Source organism: Miscanthus floridulus, chromosome 3, assembly GCF_019320115.1.
Source record: "Miscanthus floridulus cultivar M001 chromosome 3, ASM1932011v1, whole genome shotgun sequence".
Lineage (NCBI taxonomy): Eukaryota > Viridiplantae > Streptophyta > Magnoliopsida > Poales > Poaceae > Miscanthus > Miscanthus floridulus.
The window spans coordinates 102,631,476-102,649,988 of NC_089582.1; the positions used below are offsets into that span (position 1 = coordinate 102,631,476).

The 18,513-nt window shown below is 45.3% G+C and overlaps 2 protein-coding genes across 4 annotated transcripts; both read right to left on the reverse strand.

Annotated features, from left to right (window-relative positions):
* Positions 1-4,076: 4,076 nt before the first annotated feature.
* Positions 4,077-11,070, reverse strand: LOC136541976 (AT-rich interactive domain-containing protein 4-like). Of its 2 annotated transcripts, none has more exons than XM_066534184.1 (17): positions 10,846-11,070; positions 10,093-10,753; positions 9,750-10,005; positions 9,472-9,663; positions 8,897-8,950; positions 8,218-8,306; positions 7,884-8,136; positions 7,742-7,798; positions 6,836-6,867; positions 6,336-6,471; positions 6,086-6,256; positions 5,351-5,947; positions 5,110-5,247; positions 4,917-5,015; positions 4,688-4,788; positions 4,513-4,603; positions 4,077-4,431 (listed from the first exon to the last, which is right to left on the reverse strand). In XM_066534184.1, the coding sequence occupies exons 3-17, from the start codon at positions 9,915-9,917 to the stop codon at positions 4,303-4,305; spliced, it is 2,307 nt and encodes a 768-aa protein (XP_066390281.1). In that variant the 5' UTR covers positions 9,918-10,005; positions 10,093-10,753; positions 10,846-11,070; the 3' UTR covers positions 4,077-4,302. The 2 variants fall into 2 exon arrangements, with proteins under 2 accessions (XP_066390281.1, XP_066390282.1); XM_066534185.1 differs by having other exon boundaries at positions 10,093-10,756.
* A 2,801-nt stretch (positions 11,071-13,871) lies between these two features.
* On the reverse strand, positions 13,872-18,203 carry LOC136546290 (E3 ubiquitin-protein ligase AIP2-like). Of its 2 annotated transcripts, none has more exons than XM_066538263.1 (5): positions 17,051-17,819; positions 15,775-15,988; positions 15,155-15,396; positions 14,511-14,720; positions 13,872-14,404 (listed from the first exon to the last, which is right to left on the reverse strand). In XM_066538263.1, exons 1-5 carry the CDS (start codon positions 17,081-17,083, stop codon positions 14,255-14,257), a joined length of 849 nt encoding a protein of 282 aa, XP_066394360.1. In that variant the 5' UTR covers positions 17,084-17,819; the 3' UTR covers positions 13,872-14,254. The 2 variants fall into 2 exon arrangements, with proteins under 2 accessions (XP_066394360.1, XP_066394359.1); XM_066538262.1 differs by lacking the exon at positions 17,051-17,819 and adding an exon at positions 17,828-18,203 and having other exon boundaries at positions 13,875-14,404.
* Positions 18,204-18,513: the final 310 nt, after the last annotated feature.

An 18,513-nucleotide genomic window follows, 5' to 3' on the forward strand; every position in this document is an offset into this window, starting at 1 on the left:
CTCGCAGCCGGGGTGACTCCACATGCTCGGGCGAGCTGTGGCTTGAGCTCACGCGCGAGGCGGACGGCCCCGAGCCCAACGGCGTGAGCTTGCTCGAGGCGAGCGGCGGTGCTAGGTCGTGCGAGGCAGATGGCTGCGAGCCTTAGCGACACAAGCTCGCACGAGGAGAGCGGCGGCGCTAGGTCGCATGAAGCAGATGGCCACGAGCCCGGCGACGTGAGCTCTTGCGAGGCTATCGGGCGGCGCGAGCGCGCGCGAGGCGGGCACCGGCGTGAGGTCGCGCGATGCAAGCAGCGGCGCGAGCTCACGTGAGGCTGGCGGGCGGCGTGAGCGCGCGCGAGGCGGACCCCTCCCTGTCTTCTTTGCGGCCGGTGCAGCCTTTCTTCCTCGTGGTCAATTCCTATTTCAATTTCCTCTGCATCCAAACATGATTTGGTATGTGCGATGTGACTGGATTCCAGCTAGCAATTTCATCTCCATCTAAACATATCATTTGGTATTTGTGAGGGGTCTGACCCCAGGTACCCACAGCGGACCACATGGGCCGCACCGCAAGGGACGGTCCAGCCCACAAGATGATAGCTTGTGGCTCACGGCACAGCTCGGCGCACGCCTTAAGGCACCTCGGCGATATCCTGAAGATCGCGTAGAGTCTGTTAGGATATGCCGAATGTATGATTCCATCTATATCTTATTTGTTACCCGATTAGTTGTAGACTTTCGGCATGTAACCCTACCCTCAGGCTATATAAGGTGGGTAGGGGATCCTCTCAAAACACATGCAATCATGTACGACAGCCAATACAAACCGACGGGACACAGAATTAGGGTATTACGTCAAGCTGACGGTCTGAACCTATCTAAATCTTGTGTCTTGTCACCATCTCGCTCCTGATCTCGCTCACCTCTACGACAAATCTACCATCATGGGTATACCCCTCGGTGGACTACCGAGCACATTTAGTCGATAGTATTGTAGCCTATTTCCAAAACCAGACTGATTTGGCATTGGCTCCCAGTTCAATTTCAGTCGTCCGATATCTACGTCCAAACATACCCTTAGCTTATTCCCATGCACGCTGACGTGTTGGCCTTGTTTCTCCCACATGTGCATGTGTGTCCTGTCCAGGTTCGGCTTCGCAACGGACTTTGGCACATGGATGTTGGATGTCTGTGCGGGTACTCCTCGATGCTGCGATCTGGGATCCGGTACACAACGCCGGGACGCAGCGTCGAGAAGCTACCTAGGGACGCCGATGAGTCGGTGACGTGAGCATACGACGTGGGACGCCGCAGATCGACGGCAAGTGGAGCGAGGGTTGTCGAGGAGGGACACCGAGGTCCACTTTGTCGAGGAAGGACGGAGGACGACGAGCGGACGACGCCAGCCGCGGTGTGTCGACGACAAGGGTCGCGGGGCGATGTCGGTGGTCGCAATGAGTTTTCTGCCCATAATAGTCATGCAGACACAAAAATATCCGAAGATGTATATCCGATAAAATATTTAATCGGGGCAAAAAGTATGGGGCATGCTGTCGCGTGCTGCCACGAGTTGTGTCAGGACACCGGGTCACGTAGCCGGCGGTTGATGGTCACCGTCGCGGGAAGCCGAATTGCCACGGACAACATTAGCGAAGAGAGTCGTGGTAGGCTGCCAACGAGGACCGGGCGGTCTGTCGACGAACTGGCACGAGACGACGACGAGTCGATGACGTAAGATGATGACGAGGGCCGCCACAGGATAGCGACGGTTTAATGACGTGCTGACGACGCAGGATGGCGGCGAGGGCCTCCGCGGGATGATGTCGAATCGACGGCGCGGGGGCGATGGCGAGAGTCGCATAAGCGTGGTATCCTAGCATGTGCGTCGATTAATCTCTTCCCGAGCACTTTATCAAATCTTGATGGTTGTGCTGGAGTAGATAGCTTTTTGGTACACCACGTTGGTCTGCACGGCCTTGTAGATTGGATCGCCCGCCCCTCTGGCCGGTTGGTCAACCTTGGAACTAGGCGGCGCATGAATTCCGAGCTGTCGATGAAGGCCGATGAGTCGACGACGCGAGCCACGACGTGCTGACCGTGAGCTGCCGCTGCCATATAATCGTGGAGACAGATAGAAACATCCGAGAATATACAGATATATAAAGATATTTAATCGAACAAAAAACCACGGCTTAGCTGTTTTGGTGTCCGAGCGTGGTGTCATCCTTGTTCTTGTATGAACGGAAATCTCCCATCATCGCTAAGGTCAAGTCACGGGAAAGTAGATTGGCAGCAAGGGAATATTTTTTCCCATGCGCACGATTACGTAGTATATGCATATATCCGTATAATCCAAAGATGATTATTTTAATCGACATGAACATGTGGATCGTAGGCTTTATCTGCTCGCTTGTTTGACGGTGGGGTAGGAAACCATCGACTGCGGTGCGTCATCTGATGCCCAGCGCCGCCCGCAATGTCCGATCAAAGGTCGCATGGATGGACCCCGTCACGTGACCGTGGCTGCACCGCTGAAGGCCAGTGGAGGCACCACTTGACGCCATGCCGCCGATCCCCCGGACGTCGGAGCCCCACGATATGGACAACATCGCCGCAGGACGCCAGAATCACCGCGAACGACGGTTGATGAAGAAAAATCTCATCTGAAAGATATTAGATCTGTACGCAAAAGGTCCTACCTAATGTGTCAACTGTCGGATTATTTTGCTCTGACAATATTCAGCAACATGATCGCGTAGGCAAAATCAGATGCTAGCACACGAAACATAAGGATTTATACTAGTTTAGGGTGCGGTGCGTGCTAAACCCTACGAGGTCCCTACCCTCCTTTATGTAGGCAGAAGAGGTAGAGTTACAGAGAGAACGATCGGACTAACAGATTGTGTTCATAGTTTACATGATATACGCAACAGATTGATCCTAACTATCGTCCAGATACACCCGCTCTGGTTTGCCTTTCTCTACGTTGGTCGATCGCGTCAGTCCTTGCGGGCCTCCTCCTTGACGACTGCCGATAGTCTGGTGATGGTCACATATACGAACGGTGCAGGTACCCTGCCCCATATATCAAACCTTGGATTTCACCCTGAAATCGTCTCCGCCAACGATGAAATCAAAGAACCAAACTCCTTCCATCGGCAGCAACGCAGACGAAAAAAACTAACCAAACCCTACCTAGATTACAAGAGTAGAAGGAAATATGTAGACCGGCCACCTCACTCCTGGACCTCCATGCCCGCCGGAGCAACGCAGGCGCCGGCGAAGATGCGGATGGAAGGAGATTGGCACCGGGAACAGGCGTAGCAACAATTTCTATCGATTATCAGAAAGTCAACGAAAGTGAGCCCACTCAAAAAATGGGATGCGGAATATGTGTTAGGCCCAGGTCTCTACCCTGATTTTTGTGGCTAGAAAAAATTATAGTGGTGTGATATCAAAGATAGATAGATATATATATATATATATATATATATATATATATATATATATATATGAATGTTCCTCAAAAATTATATATGAATATTATATATTAAAATATATATAGGACAAATAAAATAGGGGCTTAGATATAGGGACCCTTATTTTTGGATGAAAAGACCTTAATTGGAGTTGAGTGCTAAAAGTAAAGTTTCAGAAAATAGAAATCCCTACTCAAAAAATAGGAGAGGGACTCTACTTTAGGGGTCATTTGGTTCAAAAAATAGGAGAGGGGGTGCTGCTCCAACGCCACAGAACCCAGGGCAGAAGCACCCTTCAGCAGCTCCAGCCTCCTCCACGTCATCCAGAAGCGCTTCTCTCCCTTGCGGTCTCGGCAGAGCCGGAGGAGCACCCGAAGGGTCCATCCCAATTTGGTCTTAAGGTCCATGAGTTCCGAGGGTCCATTGCAATTTGGTCCAATTTTAAGGTCCATGAGTTCCGAGGATCAATTGCAATTTGGTCCAATTTTAAGGTCCATGAGTCACAGGAAAAAGAAAAGAATCATTGCGCCAGCAGCTTCAGGGCCTCACACTTGCATGCTGTTCTGTCAAGTGTTTCGGGGAACCAGACAATGGAAGCTAAAAACACATCGGAGATTAATATAAACAATAAGCTTACACCCGCATCTAACGTACTGTAGGAACTTGTCTGTGTTATCAGTTGTTACATGCTATATAAACCTCATAACCACTAAATTAACGAGATGATACATTCGAATACTACATACCCTGAAGGCCTTGCCCATCTTTCCATCAGCCTATTCTCTACTCTAATGACTCTTCTTCCCACAAACATGGGACCAAAGGGAAAGAAACAAGAAAATTAAACATTTCGTGGTACAGATGCTGTATTTGCAAAACCGTTAGCTGCTTTTGGTGGTGGTGGCTTCTTGTAGTTTGCTAAGCTACAGTGGGGGCAGATGTATTCCAAACCGTCTGTCTTAGCGTAATCCTGTAAGTAAAGCACCTCATGAGATCAAGCCATTGATTTCGGGCAAGGGTGAGATCAACAAACCATCATCTTCTTGTTTACCTTGAAAGTGCCTAGTCCTTGCCGTCTGTCGCAACCAAAGTGAGCCCATTCACCACATAAACCACAGTTCACCCAATCTCCAGGTGCGCTACTGGAATTACATAAAAGGTACTGTTAGATTTTAACATGATATTAATATTGAAGCAGAAAGATTTGAAGGAAGATGCCCTCAGACCTGTGACAAAGTAAGCAGCATTCGCCATCCACATCATCATGCGCTAACTCATATTCCAACAAGTATGTTTCGTAATGCCTTTTTAGTGTATTCCCTACACCCTAAATATATACAGAGAAGTGCATAGAATTAAAACATGGCATTTCATTAGGCATTCCTGTTCTTCAGCGAAAAGCTAAAAGGCAAGATCAGAAATCAAGTATCAGAGAACTGAACAATAAATGCATACAGTCATTCTGTTTGTTGCAGTATGGTTACGCATCTTTGAGAAGACTTGACCCTTCCAGTTTATGCCATTACCCACATAAAATCCACCTCTAGACACCACCTAAAAAATAAATAAAATATTTATCAGGGAACAGGCTGATAATACATGTCATTGGACCTCCAGTTCACATAAGTAAACTAGTGCAAAGAATTACCTCCTTGTACAAGTTATAAAGATCAAGGCGCTTGGCGTTAAGGATTGCATCAGGAAAATCAGCTAGTCCTTCGTGAGGTACAAGTCGATTGTGGCCCCTCTGGATTAAAAACCTCATGACATCCTTCAAGAAGTCCTCCTACAAAAAAATGTAAGGAACAGATCACTTTCTAGACTGAGTATTATGTATGGAAAACAGAACCATATCATCATCATGACTGATGAAGGTTAAAGACGTGTACCTCAGAGCATACTTGGATAGGCAACCTATCACACCCATGTTTCTTCATTGGCACAGGATTCAATTGAATGACTGAAGGAGTATGAGATGGCCCTGATGTTGATTTTCTGTGCGTGGTTGGGGCAGAAGAAACTGAATTGTGCTTAACAGTTGGCGCAACTGGCAAGCTTGGCTTCACAATACTAGTTTCATGAAGGGAAGTTTCAGGTAAACCCATAAAAGGATGCATTTGTTGTTTTCGAGAGTGAGGAATGGGCCTCATAGTTGCAGGCTTTAATTTAGCCTTGACGGCTGACAATGAGGAAGGCCCTTCCATCATATGCTTCTTGTCTTCCAAAACTCCATTTGCACCCAACAGATTTTGTTTTGATTCTGAACCCACCTTTGTTCTGTCCTTGGTAAGGGAGGCTGACCATCTTGGCAGATGAAAATATGGACCATTTTCATTAGCCAAATCTTTGCACTGACTTGTGCAAAAGAAAAGAAGACGGTCTGCATCTCGCCTCTCAAACGAAGCAACAGGAGTACCATTTATACAACCAATACCAAGTGCAACCAAGCTCCTGTATTGTATATCTGGCGCTAGATGCTTCAGGACCTATATAAATGAACAATACTGGTTCAATATGTAAAACTAGAATTGTATAAGTGAAAAAAAAAATTATACAAGATCGTATCAAAACAGCATAAAATTCCAGTAGGTGCATATTATAAGCAAACAATGTCAGAAACAAACCTGTGCTGCCCACTTAGGAAGTGACATCCAAACTTCAAAGGTAGAAGCCCCACAAGCCGTGGACATGGAAGTTAGAGGCTCGCTTGATGGTAACTTGTCCTCACTATTTGAGAGAGCATGGACTAACTGGCTCTTCTCAATAATTTCATTCTTGATGTGGCTCTCTAGAAGCTGCACAGACAGGTGAGCACCATGTGACTTTGCACGGCAGGACCAAAAAAAACCTATCCAAGTTCAAAGGAATATATACCTGATCATCAAAACAAGTCTGTGCGCTACCAGAAACGAGGAGTGCCACATGAGAAATGCTGCAAGTAGTGATATCACAGCGCATAGTAACCATCCCACGTGGTAGAGATGCAGCTTCGAGAGGTGGTGGAGAAGCACTGTCAGACAGGAGGAACAACAAATCAGTTTTCTGTTTACAAAGACAATGATAATCTATGGCAAAGCCACATTGGCAGTAAACAACAATCTCTGTACATAAGAAGGCTCCCTTAATAAATAAATGAAGGCTCACTTGTTCATTTTCTTTCCCTAAATTATCTCCGACAAGTATCGTTGACATTTTGTTTTCATGAATCGAGAAGAATGATACACTACAGAACTAAGCATGGTCAACCAACATAATCATGCATGACAGCATGTCAAAAGAATTTGGTTGGTAATTCATGGACTCATCACATGGTATAAAAGGTAAAACCATAGAAGGATGTAGAACTAAAGAAATTAGAAAGCAATCCAAGATACCTGATTCGATTCTGCAGTTTGCTCCCACGAATCTGTCAAAAAAAACATGAACTCTTTTATATAGGAAAATCGAAAGTCATAAGTTTCGTAATAACTTAAACAATCAAGCAGTAAATATTTGCACCGTTGCTTTATGTGTCAGCATCCTTTAAACAATACAAAGCGATAGCCAGCTCACAGGTTTAATCACACCCCATGGTAGAGAGCAGTGTTTGAGTGCACGTGGGCTGGGTTGGGGGGTTTGGATGTCTGGACCATCCATTTCTGTTGGTTAGATCAACCTAAGACTAAGACTAACGGGAACTAAAGTTCCAGTTGTTCAGTACACAACTTCCTACCTAATGTCAATACTTTTTGTGATGCAGAATAAAGTACTACTAGTGTCTACACTATAGCAGCATGATTTTTCACTTTCATGTACCATACGAGCATGAAGACTTCCATTAAAACAAATCATAACGATTGCAAGCAACAGCCTGGATGTCGAGGGCAACAGCCCCCGTGGGCGCCATAAAATCATCGCCCCATGATAATAAGGTATCTAGAAATGTGATCTGATTAATAGAAATAGACCAAGTGATGAAACAACGGATACTGCAAATGATGTCCTATGATTATAATTAAGGATATCAACATCGCTGCTTACCTAGTATTTCTCTATATGTAAGTGTGCCTTGGTGTTGCGCATCTAATTCGATTTTGTTCTATGATCCTTACAGAAAACATCCATGAATTAAGAGCATAAATGTAACAGTGCCATATGTCTGAATTACTATTACATACACTAAGAAACAAAATGTTTTTTATCATTTCTAGTGAGACAATAACTTTCAAAACCATGTGTTTATTATATAAAAAGTAGTTCACACAAAAAGGTATTGCATAGCTAGAATCTTTCGTTCATACTTCAATATTCAGAAGTGCATTCAGACCGTCTTCTAAAGAGCCCAATAAACAAGGATCCTGTGGGAGTAAAAAAGGGAAGCATTAGTTTGCATCGGAATAATATAACTAATCTTTAGACATAAATATTAATGCTTTTATTTACCAAGTTGCATGGCACTCCACATAGAAGTAATTTCATGTTGATTTCTTCATCGTATATTTTTATAGCCGGGGTCACTTCAGAAGAACCTTCTTCATCAACCATTTCAGTCTCAGGTGGGCTTATATTTATTTTTGGAGCATCCCCAAGGAGACGAGGACCAAGCTTAACACTTTGCACGTGATTGTTTCTTACACAATATAGACGGAAGGATGCATGAGCAAGCTGAAAAGCATCCCAAGTATGGCTCACCGAACTGAATCCAACCAGAAGCACATTTTATTATAAATAACACTTCCATTTAAATCGAACTGAAAGAGGGAGGGTGAATGAATACCTTTGAACTACTGACATCAACGCATGGCGAAAATGAGATGCGGCATAAGACAAGAATGAATTTCTCCAGTATATTACATATGGGATCCCCTGAAATAAATAAATATTAGCATTACCCAAATTTCCAATTCCAGAATAATAAAATTGGTTGCCTAACACTTTAAGAAATATAAATTAAGAACATATAACAATTTGTTTTGATATAGAGGAAACAAAGTTGAACAGATTTGTAGAAATACGCTAACACTTGGGGCCCTGTTTGGATCTCATTTTCATAGTGATTCTAGATAGTGATGTAGAATCTGGATTCTAAATTAAAAAAAATGAGGGGTGTTTGGATTCCGGATTATTGTTTTTTCATAGTGAGAATCTCCAAATAGCAGGGTTTGAGTAGATAGATCGATTCTAGGAATCTCATTCTAGAATCCGAGTGTTTGGATCTAATTCTCTTTTTTTTTAGGAGATCCAAACAGGGCCTAACAGCAGCATGACATTGTTGCCGAACTAAGAACAGACCAAAATGAACAATCCAAGGAAAATATGGCTACTTTGCTATGCAGCCATCTCCAAGAAAACATGATCTATGAGTAGTGGACAAATAGTAATACTCTAGCTGTTGACGGATAGTAATACTCTAGTTGTTTGAAGAGATGAGATTACTGTACAGGGAAACTATCTACCTTTGAGTGAACCGCTTGGGCAAGTTTTTCACCAATAGGAACTTCCAGATATACCTGTATACAGAGTATGGTTATCAGCAACTGTAAAAATGTTAGAAAGTTGAACCCATGTTGCAGTACAGCCAAGATTTGGAACATCACAAAAGTTACACAAAATAATTGTTCCATATGCATTCCTGTGAAGTAAATGAAGCAAAACTCTTTTGTAGGAACATTGCTTTCCGTATATATTTCCATGATCTGAATGAAACATTTTATGTATAGGATAGGATACTTGGGCCAGTCAGGTACTTTTTTTGTATTGAACTATTCAAACTGGATTCAGCTCTAGTACTTGACCTATTCAAATGTGTGTAGCATAAGACGAGACAATCCTTATTCAAGTTGTATAGCAATTGTTGTATAATACAACGACGAAACAAACACTGACACGGTGACTTCAGGTTCATACAATAGAATTTACCAAAACATCATAGGTTGTCGTACAAGTTATCCCAATGTTCATATCATGATGCAGCTAGAAACAGGTGCTGATATCACATCCTGGTATTCGCACACACTAGAGTAGAGCTTACTATTGTTGGGAATGGTGGGCTGATAAGAGTGCTAAACGCCTGCGGATCAGAGACATCGGCGTCCCCCCACACAAGTGAGCCAATCTCCTTCTCATCCTCAAGCTGCTGACCCTGGATGTATAAGAAGTTTGGCTGCACCACCCGCTGCGCCTCTAGGAACTGCTCTGGTGTAGGATTGAACAGGGTGTGGACCTGCATTCAGAAGCCCCCTCATTCAGCTGACAAACAAAGGAGGAAACTGCAATGAACGCAATCAAGCGAGGACACCAGCAACTGACCTCCAATCTCCCAGCCGAGCTGAGCTCCGGGAACGGGTACGACGGCCGCGGCCGCTTCGCCTCCAGCCCAGACCTTGCTGCTGGTGCGCGCTTCTCAGCATACTTGCCACACAGCACCGCGAGAAGCACACAGTTGTTCCGCGAGAAGCTTTGGATTTGATGAGACATGACTAGCCGGCCGGAGCCTCCCCGACGGAGGGGAAGCAGTAGAAAAGCCTCCCCTCCAAATCAACCCCGCTTCTTCATGGACCAAACCCTGCGACACAAAAACTGGATCAGGAATTCCCCCAAAATCCAACCAAATCCGCAGCGAAACCCCACGAATCTGAGCGGGCGGCCTTACCAAGACGCGATTTTGGGGCGTAATCGGCGGCGGCACGGCCTGAATCGACGGGAAGGAGGCGGATTCGGTGCAGGGAGAAGGGGGAAACGAAGGGTAAAGTGCGCGAGAACACCCGGAGCCCTAGAAGACGATTCGCGGAAATAGCTACTGCAACAACGTGAAAGCAAATCCCAGTGCGGAGCCAATAAAAAAGAGGAGCCGTGCTTGTGGTGGTGGCGAATCGGCCCACGCCCCCATCCCAATCCAGACAAACACACACAGCGCAATCCACGGAGAGAGAGAGCCGAAAAAAATCTCCTCTCCAAGAACCGGAACAAGAGCTAATGCGGGATTAACCGGCGGCGACAACCACGGGGATCAGGCGAGCGGGGCTCATTACCCAGCGGCAACCAACCAACTGACAACAACCCCGCATCACAGAGGCAGAAACTTTGGAACAGTCCGGCTCGACCAGGGAGGCGTCAAGATTGGATTTTTGACGGGCGTGGGGATTCCTCCTCGGATTTTCGCCCTGCCTGCTCACGCGCTCGCAATCACACGCATCGCCCAGCTTGATGAGTCGTAGATTAGAGGAGTTGATGTGTGCCTGGTCTCTGCTGGTGCTGGTGCGTTGTTTTCCCTGCGCCTTTTCGTTTCCTCCTTTTCCTCCTCCGCTTCATTACTGCTGCACAAGCCAGGGGGGCGGCCGGAGGAAAAACGCGGATTAAAAGATTAGGAATTTCGAGAGCAGGATTGGTGAGGGGGCGAAATAACCTCTTTCTGGGAGAATTGTGTTTGGTTGGTGCAGATCGATTCGGTGTGGCCTGTGGTGTGGCGTCTGGCGTAGGGTTGTGATCGAGGGATCCGGCTTGGCGCTCGAGCGGTCGAGCCTGCAGGGTGGGTGTGCATCGGAACTCGGATGCATGCAATGGGTAGGGTGGGGGCGCCTGTGTTCGTGGGATCGTGGGAGCAAATGGCCCGTTTGATCCGTTTCGGCGTGTTCCTAATCGCAGCGGTGGAGGCGACGAGGCGTGGAGCGAGAGCGACCGCCCACGCCCACGCCCAGCTTGAGTCAGCGACGCAGCAGAGCTAACACCTAACGCGCCGTCAGCGTCACAGGATGGCCATTGGTTTCTCTGGCTGGTGGGTCCTGATCTTGGTAAAATAAGCTATAGACGCCGTCCCATGTGCGAGTTGGTCGTGGCCCCGTGGGGCTGTATGGCGGCTGGTGTATATATATAAGTATCAAATAAACCCTGATCTAGAATATAAACATAGATAAACTGCGACATTCAAAATACTAGCACCCAGATCAACGAACATCATCGACCATTCCCATGGACTCAACAAAAAAATTAAGTACGTATGGCGGAGTACAAGAACAAGCAACGAATACTAGTAAATTAAACTTGTATTGCGTAACAGATCCCATCATAATCACCACTAGAAAAGGCAAGAAACAACTGGATATGAACAAAAACAACAATTTGCCCTTTGAGGAGGAGCAACTAGAGAGAGAGATTCATCACGTATCCTCAGTTTCAAACCGCAACGTCTCACCTACAAGCACCTAGGGAGGGTCGATGAGCTTCTCTGATGGGAACCCCAACAACAGCGAGTGAACGAGTGGTGAATGAGAGGTAACCCTAGCGAGTGGATGCAGAAGCGGGGTTTTGTTCGATGTACTGCGCAGGCCAATGAGGACCCCCACGCGCGGCCGAGCCAAGCGAGGCTCCGCGAAAATGAGCGCCCCCACTGTTTCGAGGAAACCTAGCTAACCCCCCTCCCCTCACCCCTCCTCGCTTGGGGTTATGGAAGCCTGGCTAGAAGGGTCTTACACAGACACAAGTTGTATTATGGAAGCTTGGTCAGGGAACCAAAAATACCCATAATCGTAAAAAAAAACATAACTATAGATTATTTATCCAAATTCTTTATTGTAGTATCTGGTTAATGGCAAATTATAAAGTGGTCACTTATATTAAGAGTTAAGCTTTATATTATTTTTTAGGACTTTTACTTTAACTTTTTCTAAAATTATATTTTAACATTATTATTAACTACCTAGATTTTTTTTCTTTCAAATAACTTTTTCGGTCGTGCTAAACCGTTTAACTCTTTCAAATAACGGTTTAGCGTATGTAGTGTTACTTTTAACTCTTATACGGTATCATGTTCCTTATATGTTTATTAGAATCGTGTAGCATATGCAGTGTTTGTAGGTGAAAGTTGGTACTTGAGTGACAACTAGTTGGTTAATGTTTTCAATGAGTTGTGACCGAGCTAGAGTCCTAAAAGTGCATTTTCACCCATCGTGGGTTTTGGTAAATTAATGACAAAATGCGTTGACAAGTGTTTGAGTAGGTTTAATTTAAATATAAGTGACGTGTTTGTGGAATGGTGAACCTCCAATTTTATTCAAGATGAGTTGTGACATTTGGAGCTTTATAGCAATTTAAATTCTTTTATTTTGCAGTTGAGTATAGAAAAATACCGCACTGTAAAGAGGGATTCAAAGTCATTTTTTGCCGATGTCTCAATGCTCAAGAGTGGACAACTAACCCTTTTTAGTTGCCCAAGCAACCCTGCAAAAAAGACTAAGAAAAAACGTTTTTTGCTTTTAAACCACCAAAACCAGATGCCCAGAAAAAATAATCGAATTTTTATTTTTCCGGTTCGATAGCACTTTCCAGATATACCGTTCCCCAAACTGGATGTTTGGGATTTATTCAAAAAAATATTTTTCTGAGTCCGACAGCCTAGACTGGATATCCGGTTCTGCACGGACTTTTTGCTCTAGATTTGGTTTTCCGGATATCCGGGAATTGGCGTTTCAGCACTCTAACAGTTAGATCTCAGAGGGGTGGTATTTATACTCCCCCCCCCCCCCCCCTCTCTCTCTCTCTCCGGCCATAACTCTTCACCTACCTCGAGCAAAACTCTTGTGCGCTATTACTCGCCCTCTCTCACACACACATAGCTTTCACTTTAAGCACTTGCTCTTGTGTGGATTTGAGAGAAGACTTGCTTGAGATTTGAGCCCTTGGCATTCACATCCATTCTCTTGAGCATTTGAGATGACTCCAAGGCTTGCTTTGAGTTTATTACTCTTGGATTCTTGAATCCTCGTTGGCAAGGAGTTACCCGGGAGCTTGCAACTTGTAGATCCACCTCGGAAAGTTTGTATCGCCTATTTGTTCTTAGTGGATTTTTCAAGTGAACTTTGTGGTCACTTGAGAGAGGCAAGGAGGTAAAATAGACTCCGATCTTTGTGGTCCCCTCAACAACAGGGACGTAGGCATTCCTTTGTTTGACCGAACCTCATATTAAATCGTGCCACTTGCGCTCTACTTGTTCTTATTGATTTGAGCTATTATTGTGAAATCCTTGCTAGTATATCTGGGTGTAGGAATCGTTGGACGTCAACTCTTCCATCTCTCTACAAGACTTGGTAACATTTTGCTGCTCATCTCGGTTGTAGTTCTTGTAGATTTAGTAAGGGTTCCGCTTAGACCGGACATCTGGTTTGCCTCGGATACCCAGTGTCAAAACCGGACATCCGGTCCATACTAATTTCCACTAAGTTTCTTTGAGAAATTCTAGATTAGGCCTATTCAACCCCCCCCCCCCCCCCCCCCCCCTATAGGCCCCAAGTGATCCTTTCAGGTCCACGTGAGGCATAAAGATGTTGGTGATGAAGATCAAGCCATATGAACCAAAGGCTCATCCATACAGAGGACAGAAAAAAGAAGCCCAAAGACTAAGGTATATGCTAGGGTTTTTCATTTCGCCAAAGTCTCTCTGTGTCCAAGACTCCACATAATCATAGCTGGACACATAATCATAGCTCCGATTATCGTACTAACCAATCCTCAGAAGTCACAACTTATGCTACTCCTCTCTGTTGATCAAAAGTGACATACTATGATTACATGTCGACTTTATGTTGATGACCTAGTCACCACGACTAGGATTCCAGCTATGCAGCCTAGAAACTAGATGATAAGATAAACGAACACAGACATCACATAGCTCAGATCCGAGGTTGATCACAAGATATGTAACTAGGTACATGTAGCACATGGTTATACCTAGTATTTGCGGAGAACAAGAGGTGTACGACAGTAATGCATCAGATAATCACGAAGTTCATCAAAGTGATTACATTCTGGTACTGTTGAGTTCAGATATACATGAATTCCCCACCCCTGACAGCATTTGCCGCACCCCTTCTATCTTCTTCCTCCTCCCTTTCACGCTCCTTCCTGCTCTCATACGCATGGTCATCCGTCCTCAGCTCATGCCGGCATATAGGGCAGGAGTTGTTCTCGTCCTAAATGAAACAAAAAATCACGGTTGGTTAGATACACTGATTGCAACAATGATGCTCCTCCACTCCAAATCTACCTACTTATTTGAAGGGTTCACAAGAAGTTTACCAGCCATGGCTTCAGACAAGGAGGATGGAAGAGATGCTTGCAAGGAAGCTCCTGCATCTTGTCATCCACAACCAAGTTTTCGCGGCAGACAGCACACTCCGTCTCACTACCCAATCTAGCGATGACTTCCTTGGTAACAGTAATGACAGGTAGATTGGCAACAACTTCCTTTGAAGCCGGGGGTGCTCTTGGTGGATGCTCAATGATTCCCTGGCATCAAAATGTAACTCGAGATCAGTATTTTCACATCCTATTACAGTTTCAGCTACCTGAAGCAGACTTACATGGCAGAGTTAGAAAGTTGTACTTGACTACAAATTGTATAGCTAGATCCTTCCCACTACATGCAAGGTCTCAATAACAATGATAATAATAAATTTAAAGAGAACTATTTCCCCATCCATCAGAACATGATGAGATTACCTCTGCCTTTGAGCAAATCAGTACTATCACTTGAGTGCAGTGCAAATTTGGTGTACAAGGGTAGTTTGTCATGAGATTGGACAAACTAAAGATCAGAAGCATATAATTGTGCACCCTTCTTTAGTTGGTTAAAAGACCTAGCAGTGTGCACTGACAAGAGACCTAGCAATGTACTAAAGAAGTGGATTCTCATGAAATGATTATTAAGTATTCATGCACACCTGCAGTGATTCTTCCAAAGCAGTTTCTAGATCCCTGTCGCCTGATATGGTTTCTAGGAGGTTCATTATAGCAGGTGTAATCTCCTCGGCTCTAGGCACTGTTACATTGTTGTTCCCATCTTGATCTCCAGAGGATTCAGTTAGTATGCTCAATTCCCGCGTTAAATTCTGGGCAACAAGCCATGCTGGAGGTGGAGGTTCCTGTCCCACAGTAAGGTGCCCTTCAAAAAGAAATCTGGTGTCTGCGAAAAGCAACATCTTATTAACAAATAGATATTGATAGGTAATTCTTTTGAGGAGATATAGCTATGTTAAGTGCATAACAAAAATAGACCCACATTTGTTTTGTTTTTACATATGCTCAACTTGATAAACCCAACAAATGTAAACCCAACATATGTCATCTAATTAAATGGTCGTAAATGGTCGGCATTTGATGTAGTTCTTACAACATTACCACGAGATCACTCATTTCATACAGGGTTCCACATGTATTTAACTATTTATAGACGCTTTTGGATGTTTCATTATAAATAACAATTCACCATAGTACACACATTCTAACTAAATATTTAGACTTTGTTTTAATCTAACAATAAGATTTTAAATATGTTATGTACCTGCTTCTCTGTTGCTTGGCATGGAATCCTCATTTTCTTTTTCATCAAGATGCTCACGGGCCCTTGAAATGCAGGTCTTCAGGTGCTCCTTTTCAGAAGGATTACTTACCAGCTTCTCTGTTCCCATGAAGAGGTTCAGACCAGCATGCCAGAATCCCGGAGCTGTATATCTGGTTTGGAGCACTGTTGCAACACGGCAAACCGTTGAATACATCTGCGGAAAGTAACAAATGCTCAAAATAAACACAAAGACAATAGATGACATTCATAAAAATATTCAACCAGAAAGGGAGGAGGGGGGGGGGGGGGGGGGGGGGGGGGGGGGGTGCGGACTGCCCCATGGCTTTGCAGTTTGCACTAAAAAAACCTCAGTGAAACTGGTCCAGAAAACCCTGAACCCCAGCCTCACCCTATAGGGCCATACAGTAACCAAGGTCGGTGACCACTGTCATTACCCCAGCTGGCTGGTACCACTACTCGGTGACCAACCACCACACTACTAGTGTGTTTGCTAGATGACACTTGTAACAGTCAAGAGTGAACATAAAGGACATTCAAGGCCATAGAAGTCCAAATAAATAAGAGATTATGTACTCCCTCTGTCCACAAAAGAATGCAATTCTCGCTTTTCGAGTCAAACAATTTAAACTTTGACCAAATTTATATAGGGCGTACCCAGTGCAGAGAGCTCCCGCTCTGTGCGGGGTCTGGGAAGGGTGTCAGTGGCAAGTCTTACCCTCGCCTGTGCAATGCGAGGAGACCGCGACTCGAACCCGGGACCTTCCGGTCACAGGCGGTAAGACTCTACCGCTTGCACCAGGCCCGCCCTTCTTTGACCAAATTTATATAAAAAGGTACAAACATTCATGATACAAAATAAGTACCATTAGATTAGTTATAGAATATACTTTCATATAGATTTATTTAGAGACATAATTGTTAATACTATTTAGTATAAACTTGGTCAAACTTGAGTTAGATTGACCGGCACGGATCCCATAATTGCATTCTTTTGTGAACGGAGGGAGTAAAATAGTACCAATATAGGCATATAGTTGTACTATAGGATGCAAATTGAATGACAAGATTGTTTCCGGTTAAAAGAATCGCCAAGCATACCTTTTTTATAACATTAATATAGATCAAAATGCCCACAAATGATGCTATACATTTTGCAGCTCCATGACAAATATCTCAATTTGTATATGTGTGTGCCATAGAGTAGCATATACATATCTTTCATGGACTCTTAGTTAAGCACATCAAGAGAAGTTACCTTGGCCTTATGGCTCCGTATGCCCCACATCATGTGTTACTACTTTCTGCAGATAAGTTTGTTCCTCAGATGGCGACCAATACTGGGGTTGTGATGCCACTTTTATATGACCTCAAACATGATGATCTTAGTTAGAGCATTCCTTAATTGATATAACAGGGGTAAGGCAAAGTGTCATGGATTGGGCTGCCAAATGGGCTAGTGTTGTGCTGCTATAAAGGTTCAGAGCATATGCCAGGAAAGGGGATCGAACAGAACAAGTATAGGCTCTGTCTTCTCCTACCTCTGAACTCTGCTCATGTACTAGCTCTTGCTACCTGCCTCTGATTCCTTGTTATTTCCTGTCTCAATCCCATTCTGATTCGCTTGTGCTGTATCCCAAACCACCAATCACTGCTATCGCTGAGATTTGTTGGTCTAGGACCGTGACACAAAGCCATGCCATTATTCAACAGGCACGTTACTATAAGAAGATCTAAGTTTTGACCAACACCATAGTAGCACAGCGAGTTAAGCCAGCCTTGATTTCATCATCTATTGACGAATAGGTGCGAATGTCCCTGGTTAATTGCTATGGAAACCCCATGACTAAAATTTAGCAGTTGCAATCGAAGCAAATACATGTCCACGCAGTGCTACGGCTCCATCAACATCGAATTTTGGTTTTTGGATAGCCAGCCGTGCGGCCGTGCCGGCCACCCGCATTCCATCATCTAGAAGGCAACGAGAATTTTTCCGTGGAGGCTGGAGAGGCATTTGAGGTGAGGTCTGCGTTACCGATTTGCGGAGGGTGGGTGAGGCGCCGGCGTAGCGGTCCCGTACGGCGGCGGCGAGTTCGTTTACGGCCTCCTCGAAGTGCTGCTTCTTCCCGAGCCTCTGCCGCAGCGCCTGGAGGCGAGCCTCCACCGCGGCCTCGTCCGTAGCGGTCGCCGACATGGCAGCAGGCTGGCAGGCCTCTGATTTGGATCCGTGTCCTGTGATTTCGAGAGTTTTTGGGCTTATAGATAGGATTAGGAATCGAAGGTTGGCGTGCATCGCCGCGGCGGAGGTATAAAAGGAGAGAAGGCCGGTGCCGGAGGTGGGCGCCGCGCGCTGGCTTGGAGGAGAGGAAAGAAACACCGCGGTAGGCGGGACGGTGGCCACTGGCCAGGGAGGCGGTCGGGCACGCGGTGGCGTGCTGCTGGAGATTTTTTTTTTAAATTTTAACCTTTTTTTCGAAACTAATTTTAAATCTAACACGTCCGATTTTTTTTTTAAACTAACACTTTTGGCCGCGTCCGCGCGGCCAAATGCCTGTGCCGCGCCATGCATGGTGGCGCGGCACAAGGCTGATGTGGTGGTGACCAGGAGCGATGACCGCTGATGGGGCAGGGCCTGCCGCGCCACTCATCTTGGCGCGGCAGCGCCGCGCCAGGGGTCATGGCGCGGCTGAGTCAAATAAAACCCCGCAGCCAGTCATGCCA